The sequence below is a fragment of the Heptranchias perlo genome, chromosome 7 (assembly GCF_035084215.1).
Source record: "Heptranchias perlo isolate sHepPer1 chromosome 7, sHepPer1.hap1, whole genome shotgun sequence".
NCBI lineage: Eukaryota > Metazoa > Chordata > Chondrichthyes > Hexanchiformes > Hexanchidae > Heptranchias > Heptranchias perlo.
The window spans coordinates 53,384,221-53,407,558 of record NC_090331.1 but is presented as its reverse complement, the minus strand read 5'-3'; the positions used below and the strand labels follow the sequence as shown (position 1 = coordinate 53,407,558).

At 43.7% G+C, this 23,338-nt stretch overlaps 1 protein-coding gene across 2 annotated transcripts in view; it reads left to right on the top strand.

The window, feature by feature from the left end:
* Nucleotides 1-23,338, top strand: part of ola1 (Obg-like ATPase 1) — a 199,251-nt gene that overhangs the window by 20,045 nt on the left and 155,868 nt on the right. For both annotated transcript variants that reach the window (XM_067987570.1, XM_067987569.1), the window contains one exon: nucleotides 10,106-10,233. In XM_067987570.1, the coding sequence (XP_067843671.1) occupies nucleotides 10,106-10,233 (128 nt within the window). The remainder of the gene's footprint in view (nucleotides 1-10,105; nucleotides 10,234-23,338) is intronic.

Genomic DNA, 23,338 nt, shown 5'->3' with positions numbered 1-23,338 from the left:
TACACTGTATTCTCCTGCTCCTTCTAATTGATGCAAAAATGCCATATTGATGGACAATATATTTAAGGCTAAACAATTTTAACATAACTTCTCTGCTTTTCAGTCCTATCCCTCTGGAAATGAACCCCAGTACTTGGTTTGCTTTTTAAAATGTCCTTGTTAACCTGCGTTGCTACTTTTAATGATTTTAATGATTTATGTATCTGTACTCACTCCCCGATCCATCTGGTCCTCTACCCCATTGTTAATTATGATCTGGAAATTTACACAGAAACAAGTTTAAATCATAAAATAAAATAACAATACAGTCCTTGACTCTATCCCAGACTCTTAAGACCGAAATAAGTGTTTTGAGATTCTTAGTCCTTTTCCAGAGTTCTTTTAACTGTCTTAGAAATCTGTAACATGAGCGCTTCAAGCTCCATGTAATTCCATCTCAGTGACTTAGATATGTGGTACAAATAAGTGATCTAAAGAACTGGCCAACCACTTGCATTTATCACGGCCGAATAGACCTCTGAGCACAAAGCTGTCAATCAAGCTAGTTTCATAGACACAATGGTATCTTGAATATGACACACTTTGAACCACATCAGCTCTTACCTATTTCAGATCACATCCATAGAGGAACTGCTAAACGCTAGTGAAAATGCACTACAGGGCTCCTAAATGATTAATTACCAGATCAAACCGTTTTGACCTCCTTTCCAACAGTTAACTTGACCCCCCTTCTTAGCTGATGGTCTCTTGAGGAAAGAGCTTTCATTTTGACCCCTAGTCAAGATGGCTCCTGGGGTGGCAGCTCCTTAATTGAGCTCCTCCTTTGCAACTCTATTCGTGGCCGTCCATTGGCCATCCTTTGCTCTGTTATTTAGTTGCTTCAAGTTTTTTAAGGTAACCTGTTCCAGCCGACAGCCTATCCCCCACCTCATGCTGAGCTTCTAAATGTACTTCAATGCACTGCTGGTTTCTCAGCTTTATCTTGCTGCTCTGAGGAGAAAATCACTTTCTCCTGGGCTGAAGTACAGTTTTCTGCTGGCTTCTGGACCTTGTCGTGACCTCCAATGTCGCGACCTCCAATGTCGCTGGCACGTTCTGCGGAGACTGTATTCTCTGCTGCACTCTCTATTCTAGTATCTGGCCTGCTTCTCATTTTTCTGCTCCTCTGGGAAATTTTCACTCTGCTGAGCTAGCTCTGATCTGCTTCTGTTGGTTTCCATTCTGCTGTATTGCTGCCAAATGACTGTTGCTGTGCTGCTTTCCAAGTGAGTCTTGGCTCAGTGTTAGCACTCTCACCTCAGACTCAGAAGCTTGTTGGGTTCAAGTCTCACTCCAGAGACTTTTGGATGAGACGTTAAACCGAGGCCTCATCTGCACCCTCGGTGATCATAAAAGATTCCATGACACTATTTTGAAGAAGAGCAGGGACATTCTCCCTTGCCAATATTTATATCTCAACCAACATCAGTGTTTCATTGCTGTTTGTGGGAACGTGCTGTGTACAAATTGGCTGCTGGTGTCTCTGGCACCACCTTCTCCTTTGAGCACCTTGTTTCACCCCTCTTGCCTCTCCTTTTAAAATCCTTGTTCTCCACTGTCCAACAAAGTCCCATCCCAAGTTTCTCAGAGATATCCTCACTCTGGAAATGAGGCTTTAAATCAGGAGGTTGAAGTCATTCAGTACAATCACCTTGCTTTTTCTCCTCTCACTGGCCTCCTAATATCCCTTAAACTCTTGCTCCATATAAACTCCTATCTACCCCCTGGAAAATGTCATCTCATGTGGCCCCTCTAATCCTATAGCCTGAATCACAGATAAGGCCACCTCTGTTCACTTCTGTGTATTTCTCACCACACACATTCCCCTTCCCACTTCCTTCTGTGTCTGCCTCAGGGGCAAAAAAAAACTCCCTGAAGTCACTTCCAACTGTCCAGCCTGTGGCCCTCCATTTGCCACAATACCTCTGCAGCTGGTGATCTGCTCAATCACTCCCTCACCTCTGCTTTTGATGCCCTTGTCCCCAGGACAACCCTTGGTCTGCCACCCTGGTTGCTGCCCGGGTATGGGTCACATTTTCACCGTAGAGTTCAAGGGGCGCAGACGTGAAAGTATATAGCACACAACTGGTTTAGCCATTCATGGCCAGATCTGGCTGGATCACATCAAGCACTATCAGGCCTTGCTCTTCTCTTCTAAACCCTCTCACGACTCCAGGATCAAAGAAAACCTCCGCTTCTTTTCTCCACTACCAGCTATTTCCTTAAACCCCTTTCTCCTCCGCGCTCACCTGCAACAAGTGCGAGGAGCTCGTGGACTCCTTTCACAAAGCTAGCTGACATTTTTAATGGTTCTCTTCAGGTATTGTCTCCTTCCCTCTCAAAACTGCCGTCATCACCATCTCCTCAAAAAAACCCACTGCCCTTGCAAACTACCGCCCCATCGCCAACCTCCGTTTTCCTCAAGGGTGTTGTCACTTACCAAATCCATGCCCATCTCTCCCGCAACTCCATGCTTGGAAACTACTCAATCAGGTTTCTTCACCGTCACAGCACTGAAACAGCCCTAATCAAAGTCACCAATGACACTTCATGACTGACCATGGCACACTATCCCTCCTTGTCCTTCTCGACCTTCCTGCAGCTTTTGACACGGTTGACCATACCATCCTCTTTCAACACCTCTCCTCTGTTGTCCAGCTGACGTGGGCTTCCCTCACTTGGTCCATTCTTGCGTATCCAATCGTAGCCAGAGGATCTCCAGCAACGGCTTCTTTATGCCCCTACACTGTTGCTTCTGGAGTCTCAAGGATCTATCCATGGCCTTTTCCTATTACCCATCTGTATGTTGCCCACTGGCAACATCATCCTGTGACATGCCAGGTTCCAATTGTATGCTAACACCTAGCTCTACCTCTCCACCACATCTCCGGACCTCCCCACTGCCTCTTGTGTTGTCAGCCTGTTTGTCTGACAACTAGTCTTGGATGGGTTGCAGTTTCCTTCAGTTGAACATTGGCAAGATTCAAGCTTTTGTCTTTGGCCCATGCCACAAACTCCGTTCCCTCACCACCGATTCTTTTCCCTCTCCTCGGACATTCTCGGGTTGAACCAGACTGTTTGCAACCACTGCATCCCATTTGACCCCGAGGTGAGCTTCTGAACCCATATTCTCTCCTTCACAAAGACTGCCTACTTTCACCTCCATAACATCGCCTATCTCTGCTCCTGCCTCAGCCCATCCACTGCTAAAACCCTTAGCCATGCCTTAATGCTTCCAGGCTCAACTATTGCAATGCTGTCCTAGCCAGTTCCCTATCCTTAACCCCGCATAAACAAGCAAATCCAAAACTCTGCTGCTTATATCCTAACCTGCACCAAGTACTACTCACCCATCGGCCCTGTATTAGCTCTTAGTTGACCAAAGCCTTCATTTAAAAAAAAAAAATTATCCTAGTTCAAATCCCTTCATGGCCTCGCTCTTCTTATTTCTGTAACCACCTCCAGCTTTGCAATTCTCCGAGACCTCTGCGTTCTTCTTTTGGTCTCTTCTGCATCCCCTACTCCATTCACCATGCCATCGATAGCTGTGCTTTCAGCCGTATAGGTCCTAAGCTCTGGAATTGTCTCAGTAAACCTCTCTTTCTCCTTAAGACCCTCATTAAAACCTACATCTTTTGACCAAGCTATTGGTCACCCGTCCCGATATCTCCTCCTTTGGCTCGAAGCCAATTACACATCTGTGAAGTGCCTTGAGATGTTTTCCGAGGTTAAAGGTGCTATATAAATGCAAGTTGTTGTATTAATACAAAATAATTCATATTTCCCTATACATCAAAGTTATAGAACTAAGAGAACATAATGCCACAGTTTTATAATTTGCAACAGAATCATAGAATGATACAGCACAGAAGAAGGCCTTTTGGTGTATCATGTCTGTGCCGGCTCTTTGAAAGAGCTACACAATTAGTCTTGTTTCCATTCTCTTTCCCCAAAGCCCTACAAATTTTCCTGCTTCAAGCGGTTCAAGAAGGCGGCTCACCACCACCTTCTCGAGGGCAATTAGGGATGGGCAATAAATGCCGGCCTTGCCAGCGACGCCCACATCCCGTGAACGAATTTTAAAAAAAAGTATTTATCCAATTCCCTTTTGAAAGTTACAATTGAATCTGCTTCCACCATCTTTTCAGGCAGTACATTCCAGATCATAGCAACTCGTTGCGGAAATTTTTTTAATCTCATGTTCTTTTGCCAATTACCTTAAATCTCTGTCCTCTGGTTACTGACCCATCTGCCACTGGAAACGGTTTCTCATTTATGCTATCAAACCCCGCCATGATTTTGAACACCGCTATCAAATCTCCCTTTCTTCTTCTCTACTGTAAGGAGATCAACCCCAGCTTCTCTAGTCTCTCCACGTAGCTGAAGTCTTCCATCCCTGGTACCATTCTCATAAATCTCCTCTATACCCTTACTAAGGCCTTGACATCCTTCCTCAATTGTAGTGCCCAGAATTGGACACAACACTAGCTGCGGCCTAATCAGTGTTTTATAAAGGTTTAGCATAACTTACTTGCTTTTGCACTCTATGCCTCTATTTATAAAGCCAAGGACCCCGTATACTTTTCTAACTCCATATACCTGCCTTTGGCCCATATCCCTTAATACCTTTGGTTGCCAAAAAGCTATCTATCTCACATTTAAATTTAGCAATTGAGCTAGTATCAATTGCCATTTGCGGAAGAGAGTTCCAAACTTCTACCACCCTTTGTGTGTAGAAATGTTTTCTAATGTCACTCCTGAAAGGTCTGGCTTTAATTTTTAGACCGTGCCCCCTACTCCTAGAATCCCCAACCACGGAAATAGTTTCTCTCTATCCACCCTATCTGTTCCCCTTAATATCTTATAAACTTCAATCAGATCACCCCTTAACCTTCGAAACTCTAGAGAATACAACCCCAATTTGTGTAATCTCGCCTCGTAACTTAAGCCTTGAAGTTCGGGTATCATTCTAGTAAACCTACGCTGCACTCCCTCCAAGGCCAATCAAAGCTTTGGGGATGGAAGAGAAACAATTCTACCGCTGGGTATAGCATGTGGCTGCTAGCTTGCAGAGGCTTTAGGATGCATGTAGTCTTTTCTGTAATATCACTGGAGTGGCTTTGGAGAAAAGTGAAGATGTGAAATGATATTCATTTTTTTTTATTGGTTCATGGGATGTGGGCATCGCTGGCGAGGCCAGCATTTATTGCCCATCCCTAATTGCCCTTGAGAAGGTGGTGGTGAGCCGCCTTCTTCAACCGCTGCAGTCCGTGTGGTGAAGGTTCTCCCTCAGTGCTGTTAGGAAGGGAGTTCCAGGTTTTTGACCCAGCGACGATGAAGGAACGGTGATATATTTCCAAGTCAGGATGGTGTGCGACTTGGAGGGGAACGTGCAGGTGGTGTTCCCACGTGCCTGCTGCCCTCGTCCTTCTAGTTGGTAGAGGTCGCGGGTTTGGGAGGTGCTGTCGAAGAAGCCTTGGTGAGTTGCTGCAGTGCATCCTGTGGATGGTACACACTGCAGCCACGGTGCGCCGGTGGTGAAGGGAGTGAATGTTTAGGGTGGTGGATGGGGTGCCAATCAAGCGGGCTGCTTTGCCCTGGATGGTGTTGAGCTTCTTGAGTGTTGTTGGAGCTGCACTCATCTAGGCAAGTGGAGAGTATTCTATCACACTCCTAACTTGTGCTTTGTAGATGGTGGAAAGGCTTTGGGGAGTCAGGAGGTGAGTTACTCGCTGTAGAATACCCAGCCTCTGACCTGCTCTTGTAGCCACAGTATTTGTGGCTGGTCCAGTTAAGTTTCTGGTCAATGGTGACCCCCAGGATGTTGATGGTGGGAGATTTGGTGATGGTAATGCCGTTGAATGTCAAGGGGAGGTGGTTAGACTCTCTCTTGTTGGAGATGGTCATTGCCTGGCACTTGTCTGGCGCAAATGTTACTTGCCACTTATCAGCCCAAGCCTGGATGTTGTCCAGGTCTTGCTGCATGCGGGCACGGACTGCTTCATTATCTGAGGGGTTGCGAATGAAACTGAACACTATGCTATTATCAGCGAACATTCCCATTTCTGACCTTATGATGGAGGGAAGGTCATTGATGAAGCAGCTGAAGATGGTTGGGCATGGGACACTGCCCTGAGGAACTCCTGCAGCAATGTCCTGGGGCTGTGATGATTGGCCTCCAACAACCACTACCATCTTCCTTTTGTGCTAGGTATGACTCCATCCACTGGAGTTTTCCCTCTGATTTCCATTGACTTCAATTTTGCTAGGGTTCCTTGGTGCCACATTCGGTCAAATGCTGCCTTGATGTCAAGGGCAGTCACTCTCACCTCACCTCTGGAATTCAGCTCTTTTGTCCATGTTTGGACCAAGGCTATAATGAGGTCTGGAGCCGAGTGGTCCTGGCGGAACCCAAACTGAGCATCGGTGAGCAGGTTATTGGTGAGTAAGTGCCGCTTGATAGCACTGTCGACGACACCTTCCATCACTTTGCTGATGATTGAGTGTTGGCTGATGGGGCGGTAATTGGCCGGATTGGATTTGTCCTGCTTTTTGTGGACAGGACATATCTGGGCAATTTTCCACATTGTTGGGTAGATGCCAATGTTGTAGCTGTACTGGAACAGTTTGGCTAGAGGCGTGGCTAGTTCTGGAGCACAAGTCATCAGCACCACAGCTAGGATGCTGTCGGGGCCCATAACCTTTGCTGTATCCAGTGCACTCGGCCGTTTCTTGATATCACATGGAGTGAATCGAATTGGCTGAAGACTAGCTTCTGTGATGTTGGGGATATCGAGAGGAGGGCGAGATGGATCATCTACTCGGCATTTCTGGCTGAAGATGGTTGCAAACACTTCAGCCTTGTCTTTTGCACTCACGTGCTGGACTCTGCCATCATTGAGGATGGGGATTTTTACAGGGCCTCCGCCTCCCATTAGTTGTTTAATTGTCCACCACCATTCTGCTGCAGCTGATGGCCCACAGCGCCTCATGGATGCCCAGTTTTGAGCTGCTAGATCTGTTCCGAATCTATCCCATTTAGCACAGTGATAGCGCCGCACAACACATTGGATGGTGTCCTCAGGGCGAAGACAGGACTTCATCTCCACGAGGACTGTGCAGTGGTCACTCCTACCAATACTGCCATGGACAGATGCATCTGCGACAGGTAGATTGGTGAGGACGAGGTCAAGTAGGTTTTTCCCTTATGTTGGTTCGCTCACCACCTGCCTCAGGCCCAGCCTGGCAGCTATGTCCTTCAGGACTCGGCCAGCTCGGTCAGTAGTGGTGCTACCGAGCCACTATTGGTGATGGACATTGAAGTCCCCCACCCAGAGTACATTCTCTGCCCTTGCTACCCTCAGTGCTTCCTCCAAGTGGTGTAACATGGAGGAGGACTGATTCATCAGCTGAGGGAGGACGGGGTTGAAATGTCAAATTAATGTGGTTTAAAACTGTATACTAGTTATCGTTTACTTAACTGAGAGATTGGGGGAGAGAGGGCGTGAAGAAGTACTTTGAATAGGAAGTACTCCCAGACTTTAATATCGCTTTGAGACCTATCTGTCTTGTTATTGCTATGTTGAATGCTCGAACATTTCTAATGCTGAACATTGTCTATTCGGGTTGTATGTTTCTATAAAAGTGTTGAGTTTATATGAAATTACATCTGTCAATTAAGCTATACAGAAGCCAGTTTAAAATAAATTTTTCTCTTCCATGTAACTGGGTTCTCTACCCTTGCCTCCCTCTAGCATCAAAACTGTATTTCTAGCATTCATAATTCAAAATCTGTAATGTTTCAGCATCTCGTAAGATTTGTTGCGTGAGGTTTCTAACGCTGATGCTTCTAATAATTTAAAAAATAAAACCACTGCACTTCCTAGTGTCTTTAGTGGAAAAAAAAATCACATAATGAGTATCATATTAACTATACCATTATTTACAAATTACAGTAAAATTGACTAATTCTCTATACATAATTATGAAAAATTAGATTGAGTTCTGATATTGTCATAATTGTACACAGAAATCACTAATTGCTCTGTTGGTGGCTGATTAGGATCACTAATTGTAAAGTGAGTTAGCATGCAGTCCTGATTGACCTGAGAATATATGATCTTTGTGCTACATTCTTCACACACTCTAGGAGTATAGTCTAGCTTGGTAGGTTCTGAGCATGCACATGAAAGTGTTGTCATGACATTGCAGCTGGGGGTTGCTACATGTGATCTCTTGCTTTTATGTCATCGTCCCAGAACCTGTACCATTTCACCCAGCTAAAGGTTCTTTGCTATTCATGTTGGGCCTTTTAGCAACATAAGAACCAGAGAAGGCCATTCAGCCCCTTGAGTCTGTTCTGCCAAAAGTTTGGGATAAGGACTCCAGCCCTTTTGTAGGAGTAAATTGCATTAGATGGGCAGAATATTAAATGTTTTGTTGATCAGTCTTGCCTGTCCAGGTTTTTTGTTTTGTTTTTAAGTTTTCCAGGAGCACATGGGTGTTAACAATGTTCAGCGCCAAGTGACAAACTCCAGAAAATATCATACAAAGCTATCCTTTTCGAACAAGCATTTAAAAAGAAAAACTATGCTCTTTAGCTATCATGTAACACCAGTAACCAATTCTGTGCTCCCTAGACATCTATATAGAGATCAAATAAAACAGGGAAAAACAAACTTGGGCATTAGGGCTAAGGCATAAATTGGAATTTTACACTCAGTACAGACTGTGTGCCCTAGATGGGCTGTGGTTTTACATTATATCCTTCTGCATTGACCCATACAACATATTGTGTGCATCAAAAACAAATCAAAGAACTTGCATTTTTATAGTGTCTTTAATGACCTCAGAATGTACTGAAGTGCTTCACAGCCAATTAAGTACTTTTGAAATGCAGTCACTATTGTAATGTAAAGAAATATGGCAGTCAATTTGTGCACAGCAAGGCCCCACAGACTGCAATAAGACAAATGATCAGATAATGGGGAATTCATCAGATGAACTTCAAAGCTTCTGCCTGAGTCGCCAATGGAGAGACGGACTTGATTTACAAATAACAACAACAACTTGCATTTATATAGCACCTTTAACGTAAAACTATGGAAAAGTGTCCCAAGGCGCTTCCCAGGAGTGTTATCAGATGCATGATAAGGTTAGAATAACATACCACTAGGCCTTTTGGACTGGATTTTTTTTTCACCAAAGGGCCATACAGTTCCAGGTGTCTTATGCCTCCCTTGCTTTTATGTGACACCCAGAAGCTTTGCAGGTGACCTTCCAATGGCTTTGAACTGCTTCAGGCTTTGCATTGATGACTTGTTAGATATGCCATCCTAGTAATGTTAATAGACCCTAGTAATGGCCCATCTACTGGAAATAAAAGCTGTCTTGTAAAGTATTATGAATACATAGGTCTTTGAGATGATCAGAGATTTACATTCTTCATTTCACTAGGACAATACAAGATGGAGCCATCTGCAGCATAGTATTGCAATAACAAGTCAGCTTGACTTAGCAATAACACACTCACCTCTGAGTCAGTAGGTCATGGTTTGAAATCCTACTCAAAGGACTTGAGCACATAATCTAGGCTGACACTTAAGTGCAGTATTGAGTGAATGGAGGTGCCGTCTTTTGGATGAGATGCTGAACAGAGGTCCCATCTGGCCAATGAGGTGGCACTGTTTGAACAAGAGCAGGGGAATTCCTCTGGTGTTCTGGCAATGTTTATCCCTCAACTGACACAAATCGATTAACTGGTCATTTATCTCGCTGGTTGTGGAATTGCTGTTCAGAAATTGACTGCCATATTTGCTGACATTATAACAGTACATCAGAATTATTTAATTCTCTTCCCCCTTCCCATCCCTTCTCTCTTGCTCTTCCTCCCCCTATCCCCCCAAACTGAGCTATTATGTGAGTTCTGCGACTTTTATAATAAAATCTAGGTACATTTAGAATACTTTGTTTTGGGTTTACTATAAATTTATAGATTTTTGAATTGAATCGATGATTTTATAGATGGCAGAAAGGCAGCTTTAACATTGTTGTTTAATTTTTACAGCAAAGTGCCAGCATTTCTTAATGTGGTTGACATAGCAGGACTTGTGAAGGGTGCCCATGCCGGTCAAGGCCTTGGAAATGCCTTCCTCTCTCACATCAGTGCCTGTGATGCAATCTTTCATCTTACAAGTATGTATGTCTACAAAAGTAATCCATTTCCATTTGAAATGTCATTTGGTCACCGTATTACAAACCTATGTTTTTTTGTTCATTCTCAATCACCATTTACAGTTTGGATTTGCTGACTTCAAGTGTTAGCTTGGCTCAGTCATAGAACTTTTGCCTCAAAGTCAAAAGGTGGTAGGTTGAAGGTCCACTCCAGAACTTGAGCACATCATCTAGGTTGATACTTCAATGTAGTTCTGAGGGAATGCTGCATTGTTGGAGGTGACATTGTTTGGATAAGATGTTAAATTATCTGTCTGTTCAGGTGGACAAAAGATCCCACAACACTTTTTTGAAGAGAACCAGAGTTCTCCCAATGTCATGGCCGTGGCCAACGTGCATCCCTCAACCAACACCACAAGAACAGATTAACTGGTTATTTATCTTGTTGCTGTTTGTGGGTCCTTTTATCTGAGTACAAATTGGCTGTTGCATTTGTCTACAAAACAATGACTTCCAAAGTATTTAATTGATGTAAATTTATTTTTTAAAACTGAAACCGAGTGAGAAAAAGTGTCATCACATACTTGTAACACTTTTTTTGTGTTCTATAATCTTCTGAAAATGCATTAAAGAAAATAAAAATTTGATGAAGCGTTTGAAATTTGACGTCGTTCATAATATTTGAGGGGGAGGAAAGCTACTGAGTGCTAGAAACTAAAGAAAAATACCCCATATGTACAGCTGGTACTGCATTTTGGAAAATTATGCACACTGCACATGCTCAGATGACAAAATCCAAATTCAGCTCAGAGTCCTAGCTCTAGGCAAAAATATCCTGTTCAACCCCAGGCTTTTGGCAGGCTGAGGCCTTCAAGTACTTCAATAAATCTATTCAAAGATACAAAACACAATTCAGTGGATAAATTTAATCATATGTAATTTTTTGAATATTTTTTTTAAACTTTTTTTTGGACATTAGAAATTTTAGTTACTGAGGAAAAATGGCAGTGAATAAAATTTCAAAGCATTTTGAATGATTTGTGGGAACTTGGCAGCTAGATTACGCAATTACAGATAGATACACTGGCTATAAAATAGCAGTTAATTGTGTCACCGTATGACACCCTTAACATTCAAAATACCAACCGCAACAACACTTACAGGAGTAATGAGTACCATAGGTAGTTATATGATGAGTTTTCAATGGAATACATAAAGGATTTAATATTTACATAGTCAATCTTTTATGGTGGTGCACCTGGCCTAAAAGCTACACTTACTGTTAACTCTCCAAATTAATTTAGAGGGGTTAATTGGAAGAAAGAGGCACTTGGAGGGAGGCTGGGAGGAGAAAGGGAGTGGGGTGAGAGAGGAGTTGGGCAAAAATGAGTAATTTCTTTATGCAAAGTGTTGAGAATATAGAACGTGGGGTCAAGTGGAGCAGTGGAAGTAAGTAACATTCGTGCCACAAAAGTGCCAGGCATTGACCATCTCCAACAGGAGAGAGCCTAATCACCTCCCATTGACATTCAATTGCATTACCATCGTCGAATCTCCCATCATCACCATCCTGGGGTTCATCATTGACCAGAACTCAACTGGACCAGCCACACACATGCTGTGGCTACTAGAGCAGGTTAGAGGCTGAATATTCTGTGGTGGGTTGCTCTCCTCTTGATGCCCCAAAGCATCCGCACCACCGAAAAGGCACAAGTTAGGAGGGAGATGGAATACTCTCCATTTGCCTGGATGGGTGCAGTTGGAAAAACATTGAAGAAGCTCGACACTGCATCAACCAGGTTAAACATCCACTCCCTCCACCACTGGTGTACTGTGGCTTCAGTGTGTACTATCTATAGGACAAGGCTTCTTTGGCAGCAGCTCCCAAACCCACGGCCTGCACCACCTAGTAGGTCAAGGGCAATAGGTGCATGGAAACACCATCACTTCCAAGTTACCCTCCAAGTCACACACCATCCTGACTTGGACAGCATATTGTCGTTCCTTCATTGTCGCTGAGTCAAAATCCTGGAACACTCTACCTAACGTAATTGTAGGGCTACCTTTTACCACACGGACTGCAGCGGTTCAAGAAGGCCCACCACCACCACCTCAAGGGAAACTAGGGAGGGGAATAAATGCCGATTTTGCCAGCGATTGTCCATAGCCCGAGAATAAAAATGAAAAAAAGCAGATAGCAGTGACATATCTAAGGGTTGTCTTGGTTTAGACATAGACTTGCATTTATGTAGCACCTTTCATGTACATAGACGTACCACTGCGACAGCCAATTTGCGCACAGCAAGCTCCCACAAACCAATTCAATAAATGACCAGATCTTCTGTGCAGGTATTGGTTGAGGGATAAATGTTGGCCAGGACAATGGGGAGAACTCATCTGTTGTTCTTTGAATATTGCCAGTGGAATCTTTTACATCCACCTGAGGGCAGACAGTCTCAGTTTAATGTCTCATCTGAAAGATTGCACCTCCAACAATGCAAGGCTTCTTTAGTACTGCACCTACTTGTCAGCTCAGATTATGTGCTGAAGTCTCTGGGGTGGGGTTTGAACCCACAACCTTCTGACTGAGGCAGGCAGGGCTACTAATGAGCCAAGGCTGGCATGAGGGAAGAAGGGAAATGGGGGCAGGGTAGGAATAGATAGCAGTGTGGGAGGAGGCTTATGATGAATATAAATATCAGCATAGACCACTTGAGCTGAATAGCCTATTTCTATGCTGTGCATTCTATTTAAATCTATGCAATTCTTGAGCAGGAGGAAGAGGCAAGGATGGGGAGAGGGAAGGTACGAGGAATTGGAGGGGGAGGAAAGAGGATGGGGAAGTGGAGGATAGTAGAAAGGGGAGAGGAGGAAACTGGTTAAATATATTAAGAGGAAGAAGTCGGCAATTAGGTTATTTTAAAATCCCTGTTTCCTATTTCTCCTCCTACCAACTGCACCTTCCTTCTTCCCTCCTTCACCACCACCACCACCCCCCCCCCCCCCCCCCCCCCCACCACTCCATTGGATGGGAGAGAAACAAAAGAGATGAGGGCTCAGGGCTCTGGCTGGAGGGGCCGATGGTGGACAACAGAAGGGAAGAAGCAGCAGAATCAGCTGAATGATGGGCTTTTGTGACAAAGAAATCCATGAGCTCCTCATAATTGTTGTTAGAGGTGAGAGCGGAGGGGGCAGGGGAGAAAGGTATAAGGAGGCAATTGGTAGCACATGAAAGGAGTCTGGGTTCATCTTTACATTGCAGGACGATCATTGGTAAATGGGTGGTATTGGCAGCAGAGGGTGAGGAGTAGTGATTGGTAGGGATAGGGTGGTGGGCTGGCAAATTACTTGAGGGGTGAGATGAAAGGTCACATGTCTTGGTGAGGGCGGAGCAGACAAAGACACTTGAGGTTGTGGTGGGGGGGCGGGTGTTGTTGGGGAAGGGAGGTACAAGTAATAGGCTTGGTTACAGAACTGCAGCCAAAATATGCATGTGAATAGAAACAAAGGGAATTGAGAGTTAAACCAATGTTCCAGAAATTAGGTGAGACATGTAGCAGTTGTAAACAGACAGTAGATAGAAGGCAATATGAAATAGTCCAAAGTTGAAGTCGGATGGCCAGGAGGCTGTGGTGGGATAAAGACACTGAAGTCAGCTTGGAGGAGGCACAGACCAATGTTGAGGTTTGCATCGGTGATTGACACCAAATGGTGCAGGAGCTGTTGGAGGGGCAGAGTATCAGCTGAAACACTGGTGGCCGATGTCCAGTGGATTCTGAGCTGAGGAGGACCGGAGATTCAAATAGTAGAGATTTAGAGAAGGTCATGTATAACTGAACAATATGGACATGGCTGAATTGCTGATAGATGATGGTTCACTGATGAGCATTTTTTATCTGTATGTTCAAAAAAATTAATTCCAACAGTTGTCAGATTGGGACATTCTTAACTATTGAATGTTAATGAGTGATAATGACCCAGTTGTATAAGATGTGCTACAGGTCAATGGAACATGGGTTGTACAAAATATTAGAAATTAGTATGGAAATTGCTTGTGAAGTTAAAGGCAGCTGGGAATAAAAACATTGTTTCTGAGCAAATGGAAAAATGTACTATTGTCTTAACATTTTTGGGCTTCAGAGGTTAATGCAACAGATTTAATTATGTTGGAAATAGTGGAGTTAATTTTTACCTTAATTTTATGCTTGAGTTCGACGTTTTAACTGTGTTCTTTGTTATGGGTCAAGCAAAAAAAATCTAGCAGCTATTCATCTTTATAGTTGTCCAGAGAGACTAGCTTTGTATATTACTTGTGTGTGGCACAGTAAGCAGCGCGCACACTTTTTTGGCACCTGGGTAAGCTTTCCGTGTAGTGAAAGGGTTACAAAGTCTGATGGACTGACTAAGCTTATTAGCAGCTTGTTGATATGTATGTCTACTGTTAAAAAGACTCCATTTGACTACTATTGTAAAGATTTTTTTGGTAGTTTTAGGATACTGAAAACGGAAGGGAAACTTTTTAAACAAAACACCTCTGTGTATATGTTTGAAACAGCTGTGGTAATTTCAGTCCACATCAACCTGTGAGAGTTATCCAAAGACTAAGACTACTATGTCCTTATTCTCCTCACTTAAATAGCACTTCCACCAACCCCCCCCCCAACCCTGTAACAACCACCCCCCCCCCAACACACACACAAACGTTTAAATTCTAAAAGCATGCTGATCACTTGTCATCCATCAATGGTAGCATGAAAATTACTTGTGGTACAATGCTTGCAAGAAAATCTTTTGTGTGTTAGACATCAGCTTTGTTTTACACAATTAAAGTATTACACGCTAGAATAATTTAAGTTGTATGTGCTAAATGGTGATGTAGTCTTTCTGTAAAGGCTGAATTTGTTTGCTGATGCTGGGCAGCTGTTGACTTATCCTTTGTGTGAGGAGGCTTCTTCATCAGTCATCTTGCTTTGTCACTTGCATATTGTGCTATGAAGCCTGCATTTTATAATATGGAGATGTTATTTTAATTCTTCAAAAATAAGAAATTATAACATGTCTTAATTTTGTAGTTTCTCAATGGAAGTTCTGGAAAAAAAAATCACTTTTTTTAAACCATCATGCAATTTCTTTCTGAAGGTTAGCAAACTATAAATGTTTGGTCAGGTTTCCATTCTAGAAGAATAGTGAAGGAATACAAGAGAATTGATCAAGAGATTCAATAAGTGGGTTTTAGAGGAATTTTATATTATAAGCACTTAATATATGCAAAGTATTACTGGGGTAGGTTTATTATGTTAAACATTCATATGCTCGCATTGAGATTGCAATGTGTTATGCTTAAAAGGAGAAGGGTGCTGTGTTCCTAGAGAGCCCGTTGGTGCAGTGTAGCTGATGTAATATGATAACTTGGTTTCCCTGGTATTCATAGCTGGTAACTGCTATATTTAGTTTACTTAAACTATATTTTATGTTGAGAGATACAAGGAGACTTGAGATTGCTGGTGATTGATGCATTACTTGTAGAATAGCATCCTATACAATATTTAGCAGGAGGTATTTTTTTTTTGGCAATACCATTAACAAAAAAGGAACATTTTAGCAACCACAAAGTCTTTTTTTTGGAATTACCTGTGGGACCTGCAATGGCTAAGCCTTGTTGGCTTCCCTGCTTTTTTCTCCCTCAGTGTTCTCTTCTGTGCTGACCAGAGCCCCTCTGCCTCTATCAGGGCAACTTGGCTTAACTTTAACAAATTCCATGCAGCTTTAAGTCCTTCACTCTGCTGTTCTCCCAACCTTATTGTCCAATCTCCATTTACATCTGAGGACCTGGTTGTCCCTGGGGAATTGGCATCTCTGATGCCAGGACTTGCTCTGGTGGCTTCTAAATTGAAACTGTTCCTCCACACCCTGCCAACTCCAACTTTGCCCCTATTTGTTGACCGCTGTGTTGGGACCATTGCCCTAGCCCATTGTTGTCTAATGGCCACTGGCCACATATGGCTAATTGGGAACCAAGATATAGCTGATTGCATTTTTGATTAATTATTTAAAACTGAGTAATAGACCTGTTGGGCATGTGATCTCAATACTCATATTCACACTGTGTAACCTTTTTATGCATTTGTTGGTAAAATAGTAAGATGAAAGCAGAGTCCGAGAGAGTGCTTTTTGATTGTTGTGTGTGCTTTACTTCCTTGATTACTGCTGATTGGTTATCTGCTAAAATGGTGTGCATCACTGGTGAAAATGCTGGACTTCAGCACCTTGGAAACACCAGCAACAATGTATGGACAGAGGTGCTGTCATTGTTGTCTGCTTGACCAATCGGAATAATCACTCCAGGCCAGCAGAAGAAAGCAAGCCCGACCATTAACAAGCAGCTTCAACAGGGCACATTATGGCAAAGGGCAAGCAGCATCCAACCGCATTCTGGATGGAGAGTAGGAACTGGTCTGGTATGTTTCGTTGTATGAGTGAACATTCTTTATAATCATTCTGATGAAGTCAAAGTACCGCTTGAACTACAGGACAAGAACTTAGGAGCTGCACTAAGATGTGCTGTGTTTGGTAAACTCATGCCAGAATTCCAAACGTTGGTGAAAAAGATTGCAAAGTTTTGCATTGAATGGTGGTAGATATTTATGAAGTACATTTACCTGTCTGGTGTGCATGACGTTTTCTACTAAAATTAGTGCATGTGGCTAAAATGATGTTGCCATAGCCACGTATGTGGCTAGCCAGCAATTAATATTGGGTAACATTGCCCTTGGCTCCAATGCTCTTCTTTATCTTCAAGCTTCTTTACCTTTGCTACCAAATTGCTCTGCTGGGATCCTTGGGCTGAACTCTGCTGCCCTGCTGGGATCCTTGGGCTGAACGCTGCTGCCCTGCTGGGATCCTTGGGCTGAACGCTGCTGCCCTGCTGGGATCCTTGGGCTGAACGCTGCTGCCCTGCTGGGATCCTTGGGCTGAACGCTGCTGCCCTGCTGGGATCCTTGGGCTGAACGCTGCTGCCCTGCTGGGATCCTTGGGCTGAACGCTGCTGCCCTGCTGGGATCCTTGGGCTGAACGCTGCTGCCCTGCTGGCTCCTGGGCACCGCACCACTGGGCTGCATTCTGCCAGTCTTTGGGCTGACCTAAGTTGCCTAGCCAGCTCCTGGACTGAATTGTTCCACTAGTTTCTAGGGCTGCCCTCTATTAGCCTGCTGCTTTCCTGACTGTGCTTCATTCCTTTATTGGCTGTAGGATTGGATCCTGCTCCTGCGTTTCACTCTGGTTTCCTAGATTAAGTTCCATTCCACCGCTGGCCATCCGGATCGAGCTCTGGTTTTCTGGTGGCATTTGCAATGTATTCAGCTCCACTTGGTTTCTGGATCATTCTCTGCTCTTCCATTGATTCCTGGATCAAATAACCTTCTGCTGGTTCCTGAACGGGTATTGCTTCCTGCCCTGAAGCTTCCCCCTCATGACTGGACATCAAGATAAGGACTGGCTGCCTTCTTGTATCAGCCCCTACCCTAAGAAATTTCCTTGCTTAGTTCTCTGAAATCTAAGGTCTCCCTGTGCATTCACCCCCTGTATGCATATTGGCTGCTATTCCAGGTGGAGTTCCCTGCCCCTGTTTTGTTGTCAGCTCCACCACCTCTAACTGTGTCCCCATTCACATTCCCCTTCTTCAGCACTGTGCCTCCATTCATTCTTCTCCCCACTTGATACTATTGCGTAGCCTATCTTCACTTGCCAGTGTCCCATGCAGCCCCTCTTGAACAAATCCTTCTTTGCTGCTCAAGGCAGAAATCCCAGCAGTTTCCTCCTCTGCTCCCAGTGACCACCCTGCCCAGCTTATTCCTCAGGGATTAACCTCTTCCCTATTCCTCTTACGCTGCCCTTCCTCCGAATGTCCCAGTGCATTATCAATCATTGCCCCTCTTTATCGCACTCCAGGATGTCCACTCATTCATGACCAAGGCCCTCTCCATCCGCAAGCTCAGCGTGGATGAATTTATTGATATCGTAGCACTGATGGAAACCTGTTTTGCGGGTGGCGCCTGCTCCACTCCCCTCACCAAAGCCTTCATCCCTGGCTACACATTTCATAATTTGCCCTCAACAAACTGCTGTGGCAGTGGTGTAGTTCTTGTCACCAAGTTTCAATTGACCCTTTCTCCTACTCCTCTGGCACCACCCTTTCCCATCCAACCTGCCTTTTACTTAAATTCCTTGTCATCTGCTGTCCTCCCAAGACCCACATGGACTGAGTTCCTCCCTTTGTGTCTGCAACATGACTTTTCATCCTTTTGTTATTGCAGCCTACACCTAAACTCTCCTTGTCCCACTCCTATAGTCCCCACTCTTCTGATTTCTCTTCTTTCCTGGCCTCACTCAATCTCGCCCATCACAAAAACACTTGTTCACACCCATGGCCACTCCCTTGTTCTTGCGAGCTAATGTGGGCTTTCCATTTCTGAGACCTCAATCGCAGATAATGCTATCTTTGCCAACTCCCACATCTCCTTTACAACCTACATCCTTCCAAATCCACTATTCTCACCTGTCACCCCTGTAACAAACCCAGCTCTGTCACAAATTCACTCAAGTTCCTAACTTCCTTTTCTCTGACTTATCCACCTGTCATGACAGCTTTGCTGCTATGGACCTTCTCAACTGCTTCCTTACCTTTGTTTGATTCCCCTTGTTCTTCCATCCCTATCTCTTCCGGTATAGTTTATACTTTTGCTAATACGCCTGAGGGCCACAAACTTAGCGTACCTGGCACACGACTGGTCTAACAATTTGTTGCTGGATTTGGTTCCACTGGGTTAAACTCTAATGTGCGTCCCTGTCTTCAGCCTCCTATTACTTCAAGATTATCCTAAAAGGCAAGAACAATTTATGATTTATTTTCTCCATGATGAACCACCTCCTCAATCCCTTTTCCTCATCCTCCCTACAACAAAGACTTTTAGTCTTTAAGCCTGAGATTATCTGTGCAGCTGCCTCTGCTGTCACCTTCCTCCACCCCTGCTTTCTTCAAAATCACCTCTTCCATGAGACTCATCTCCTGCTTCCTCAATCCCTTCTTCACCCAACCCCTCATCACTCAATTACCTTTCCTAGCCATCCTGCTTGCTGACATTGTTAATGGCTTCTGTTGCCCACTTCTGCTGAAAATAATGATTTGTGTTGGTTTCAAGGGTGCCAACATTTCTCCAGTACTCTCTTTCCCCCCCCCCCCCCGCCCCCACAGATGTTTCTGTATGAATTTACACAGTGAGTGGTAACAGTTTATTCAAACATGTAAGGCATTGCAGTCGAGCAACCTGATGTCAATCTACATGTACTGGATAGCAACAGGGCGCAGATACCCTGGGCTGACTTTTCTTTGCTGTTCCTTCCCCACTCAAAGAACACTGAGGTCATTTAGTGCCCCCCCCCCCCACTGTCCCAGCTGAGATCCACTACTCTGGCACAGACCAGGTGTAATAAATTGGATAGCCCGGTGGTGAAGAAGAGAATACTAGAGCCTGGTCTTCAGTTGCTTCCAAGCCTTTATTCGCAGATCAACATTACTCTCCCCACACCCTCAATAAGCTCTCATAGATGGATACAAGATACCCCAATTGATACACACCACCTGAATACAATTTATACTAATTGATATAAATCATATGGATACAATTAACAGATTCCCTTCTCAAATATAAAAAAAATAAACTTTATACATACACCATACAAAAACAAATTTCAAAATCAAAAACTTCCATACTCTGTACAACTTATACTATTTAAAGCATTACATTGTGAGGCGACCCTTCTCCAGGACCCATAATAATTTCTTTGTACATGTATTTCTTTCAGTAAAACAATCCAACAGTTGATGGCTTGAATCCACCCATTTAATTTTAGCGATTTCCTTTCTGTCCAGCATTTGTTTCAAGCCAGCAAGGTCAATCCATAATCTTGTGTCTCTCACATTTTTCATAGAGTTTACATTATCTCACAATGAACGATTGTCTACATAACATTCAGTAGGTATATTGTCTTCAGTACTCCCCTTGTACAGAATGTCACTCAAAATGTTTGCCAAATAGAATCCCATATCCACTGCATTGACACAAGCCAGTGTTTCAATAGCCAGAGTACTTTTAACAACCCTTTTTATTTTCTTAGCTTCTCAAGCTAAAGGACAACATTTCCCATTCTCACCCATAAGAAACACTATGAAACCAGCTGCACTAGAATATCCATCAGGAAGATTAGCATGTGAAGCATCACTAAAGATAACTGGATTCATTTTCTTTGGGTCACCTAAGGATGGGAACTTACGTACTCATTTATCTATATTTAATTGTTGTAATGTTTTATTTGCCCGTAAAACATTCTTTACTATGGGGTGTTTCATTGAAGTACTTAACTCCAACACATCATTACTAGCATCTGGCCTAGTCTGAGTGCACAACCAGTTCAATTGACCAATCAAGCTTCGTAATTGCTCTGTCTTCTCTTTAGATATAACATCACCTTTCTGTGATGACCTACTACGATTCACCGGGATGGGAGTAACACTCTCTAAATAGGACTGTTGATTTAAAGTTATACCAGACCCACTCTGCTTAATATCTAAACCAATATATTTAAAAGCCCCACAGGCCTGACGCACAATTTTAAATTCTACTCTAATATTATTAATGACGAATTTCTTACATTCTGTAGTACCACCCCATAAGAAATAATCAACATGCATCATGAAAATGCCTAAAAGTTTTCTGTTTTGGTACCAATAAAACATTGCGGGATCGGCTTTTAGTTGAACACAACCTATTTTCAGCAAAACAGACCTCTCCGAAAAATATCATACTCTGGAAGCATCATTCAGGCCATAGATGCATTTGTTTAGTTTCCATAGTTTTCCTACCGCATCTACCGCCTCTTTAGGTGGTTTCAGAAACACTTCTCTCCAAAAAGTATCACCCTGCAGAAATGTGGCTTTTATATCAATTGACCTACACACCCATGAATATGTTGCCAAAAGAGCCAAAAAGATTTTTTAAATTACCTTCCCAGGAGTGGGAGAATCTACTCGAACGTCTTTATCATCCAGTTTCTCTTCAAAACCCCTAGCTACCAACCTCGCTTTAGCCTTAAGTCTCATCTGCAAGGACTTTGTCGGTATAAACCCAACAAAGCTGGTTGACCCTTATCTGTTATCTCAGAATAAACTCCAAATTCTTTCCAACTTTCTAACTCCCTTTGTTTTGCCTCACTTAGTTGTTTATTCTCAAGTTTATTGGCAGCCACCAAAACTTCACAATCATGAAGACTTTTCGGCACTGACACAATGGGCCGAATGGCTTCCTTCTGTTCCGTAAATTTCTGATTCTATGACTTCTGCTTCTAGTTCTGTTACGTGACTGTTCTGTGGTCTTTGTTTCGTTGTCTGACTTAGTCAAGCTACATCTTCTACTTCCACTTCTATGTCTGTAGGGACTATTACTGCGAGATCTCCCTCTTTCATCCCTAGTTTGCGATCGTTTTGTGATGTGAGATTCACTTCCGGACTCCCTGTCACTGCTTGTGCTCCACTTTCATACTCTTTTTTTTACCCCATTCTACCAGTCCATGGACCTCACTGGCCATCATCCTGAACATTCAACCAAAATTTAAACTTACCAGTAGCTTTGCTTGCACGTTCCAAAATTGTTGCATTCCTCCATTCGTTAGTCCCTTCTAGAATATATGTCACCCGTGTACCCGCTTTGGGTAATTGCTCTGTGGATGTGATAGCTCTGTCATGTGTTTCTTGATCACTGACATTACCAATGTCCAGCCCTTGACCGACTTCAGTCTGTACCTCAGGAATCTCATCAAAAGAATCATGAACATCTAAGGCACGAGGTGCCTCGTTCACTTCTATCAATTGCTCAGTGTCCGAGATTTCATAACTAACTCCATTTAGTCGTGAGGAATGAACCTTAACAGTTTGATTGCCATGTTGGACAAGTATTGTCTTTCCATTCCCTATGACCCTCTTTTTTTTATATAGTATACCAAAATCTCCTGAACTGAACTCTGCCTCAGATGGTCTAATATGAAGCCTCAGTGCTCTACAAACTTTGATATCTCAGCCTTGATAAAAGCCTGTCTCCCTGCATGCAAAGCATTTTCTTTCATTCGTTCATGGGATGTGGGTGTTGCTGGCGAGGCCACCATTTATTGCCCATCCCTAATTGCCCTGGAGAAGGTGGTGGTGAGCCACCACCTTGAACTGCTGCAGTCCGTGTGGTGAAGGTTCTCCCACAGTGCTGTTAGGAAGGGAGTTCCAGGATTTTGACCCAACGACGATGAAGGAACGGCGATATATTTCCAAGTCAGGATGGTGTGTGACTTGGAGGGGAACGTGCAGGTGGTGTTCCCACGTGCCTGCTGCCCTTGTCCTTCTAGTTGGTAGAGGTTGCGGGTTTGGGAGATGCTGTCGAAGAAGCCTTGGCAAGTTGCTGCAGTGCATCCTGTGGATGGTACACACTGCATCCACAGTGCTTGGGTGGTGAAGGGAGTGAATGTTTAGGGTGGTGGATGGGGTGTCAATCAAGGGGGCTGCTATGTGCTGGATGATGTTTAGCTTCTTGAGTGTTGTTGGAGCTGCACTCATCCAGGCAAGTGGAGAGTATTCCATCACACTCCTGATTTGTGCCTTGTGGATAGTGGAAAGGCTTTGGGGAGTCAAGAGGTGAGTCACTTGCCGCAGAATACCCAGCCTCTGACCTGCTCTTGTAGCCACAGTATTTATATGGCTGGTCCAGTTAAGTTTCTGGTCAGTGGTGACCCCCAGGATGTTGATGGTGTGGGATTCGGCGATGGTAATGCCATTGAATGTCAAGGGGAGGTGGTTAGACTCTCTCTTGTTGGAGATGGTCATTGCCTGGCATTTGTCTGGTGCGAATGTTACTTGCCACTTATCAGCCCAAGCCTGGATTTAAATGCTTAGAAAAAATGGCATGAATTGTAGTACCTTCTAGAGCAGGAGGATTATCACAAAGAACAGGAGGTAATTTGGGATTGTGCCCACAGACTAGTTGGTAAGGACTATATCTTCCAACCATCTGCTGGAGAATTCTTTGCATGA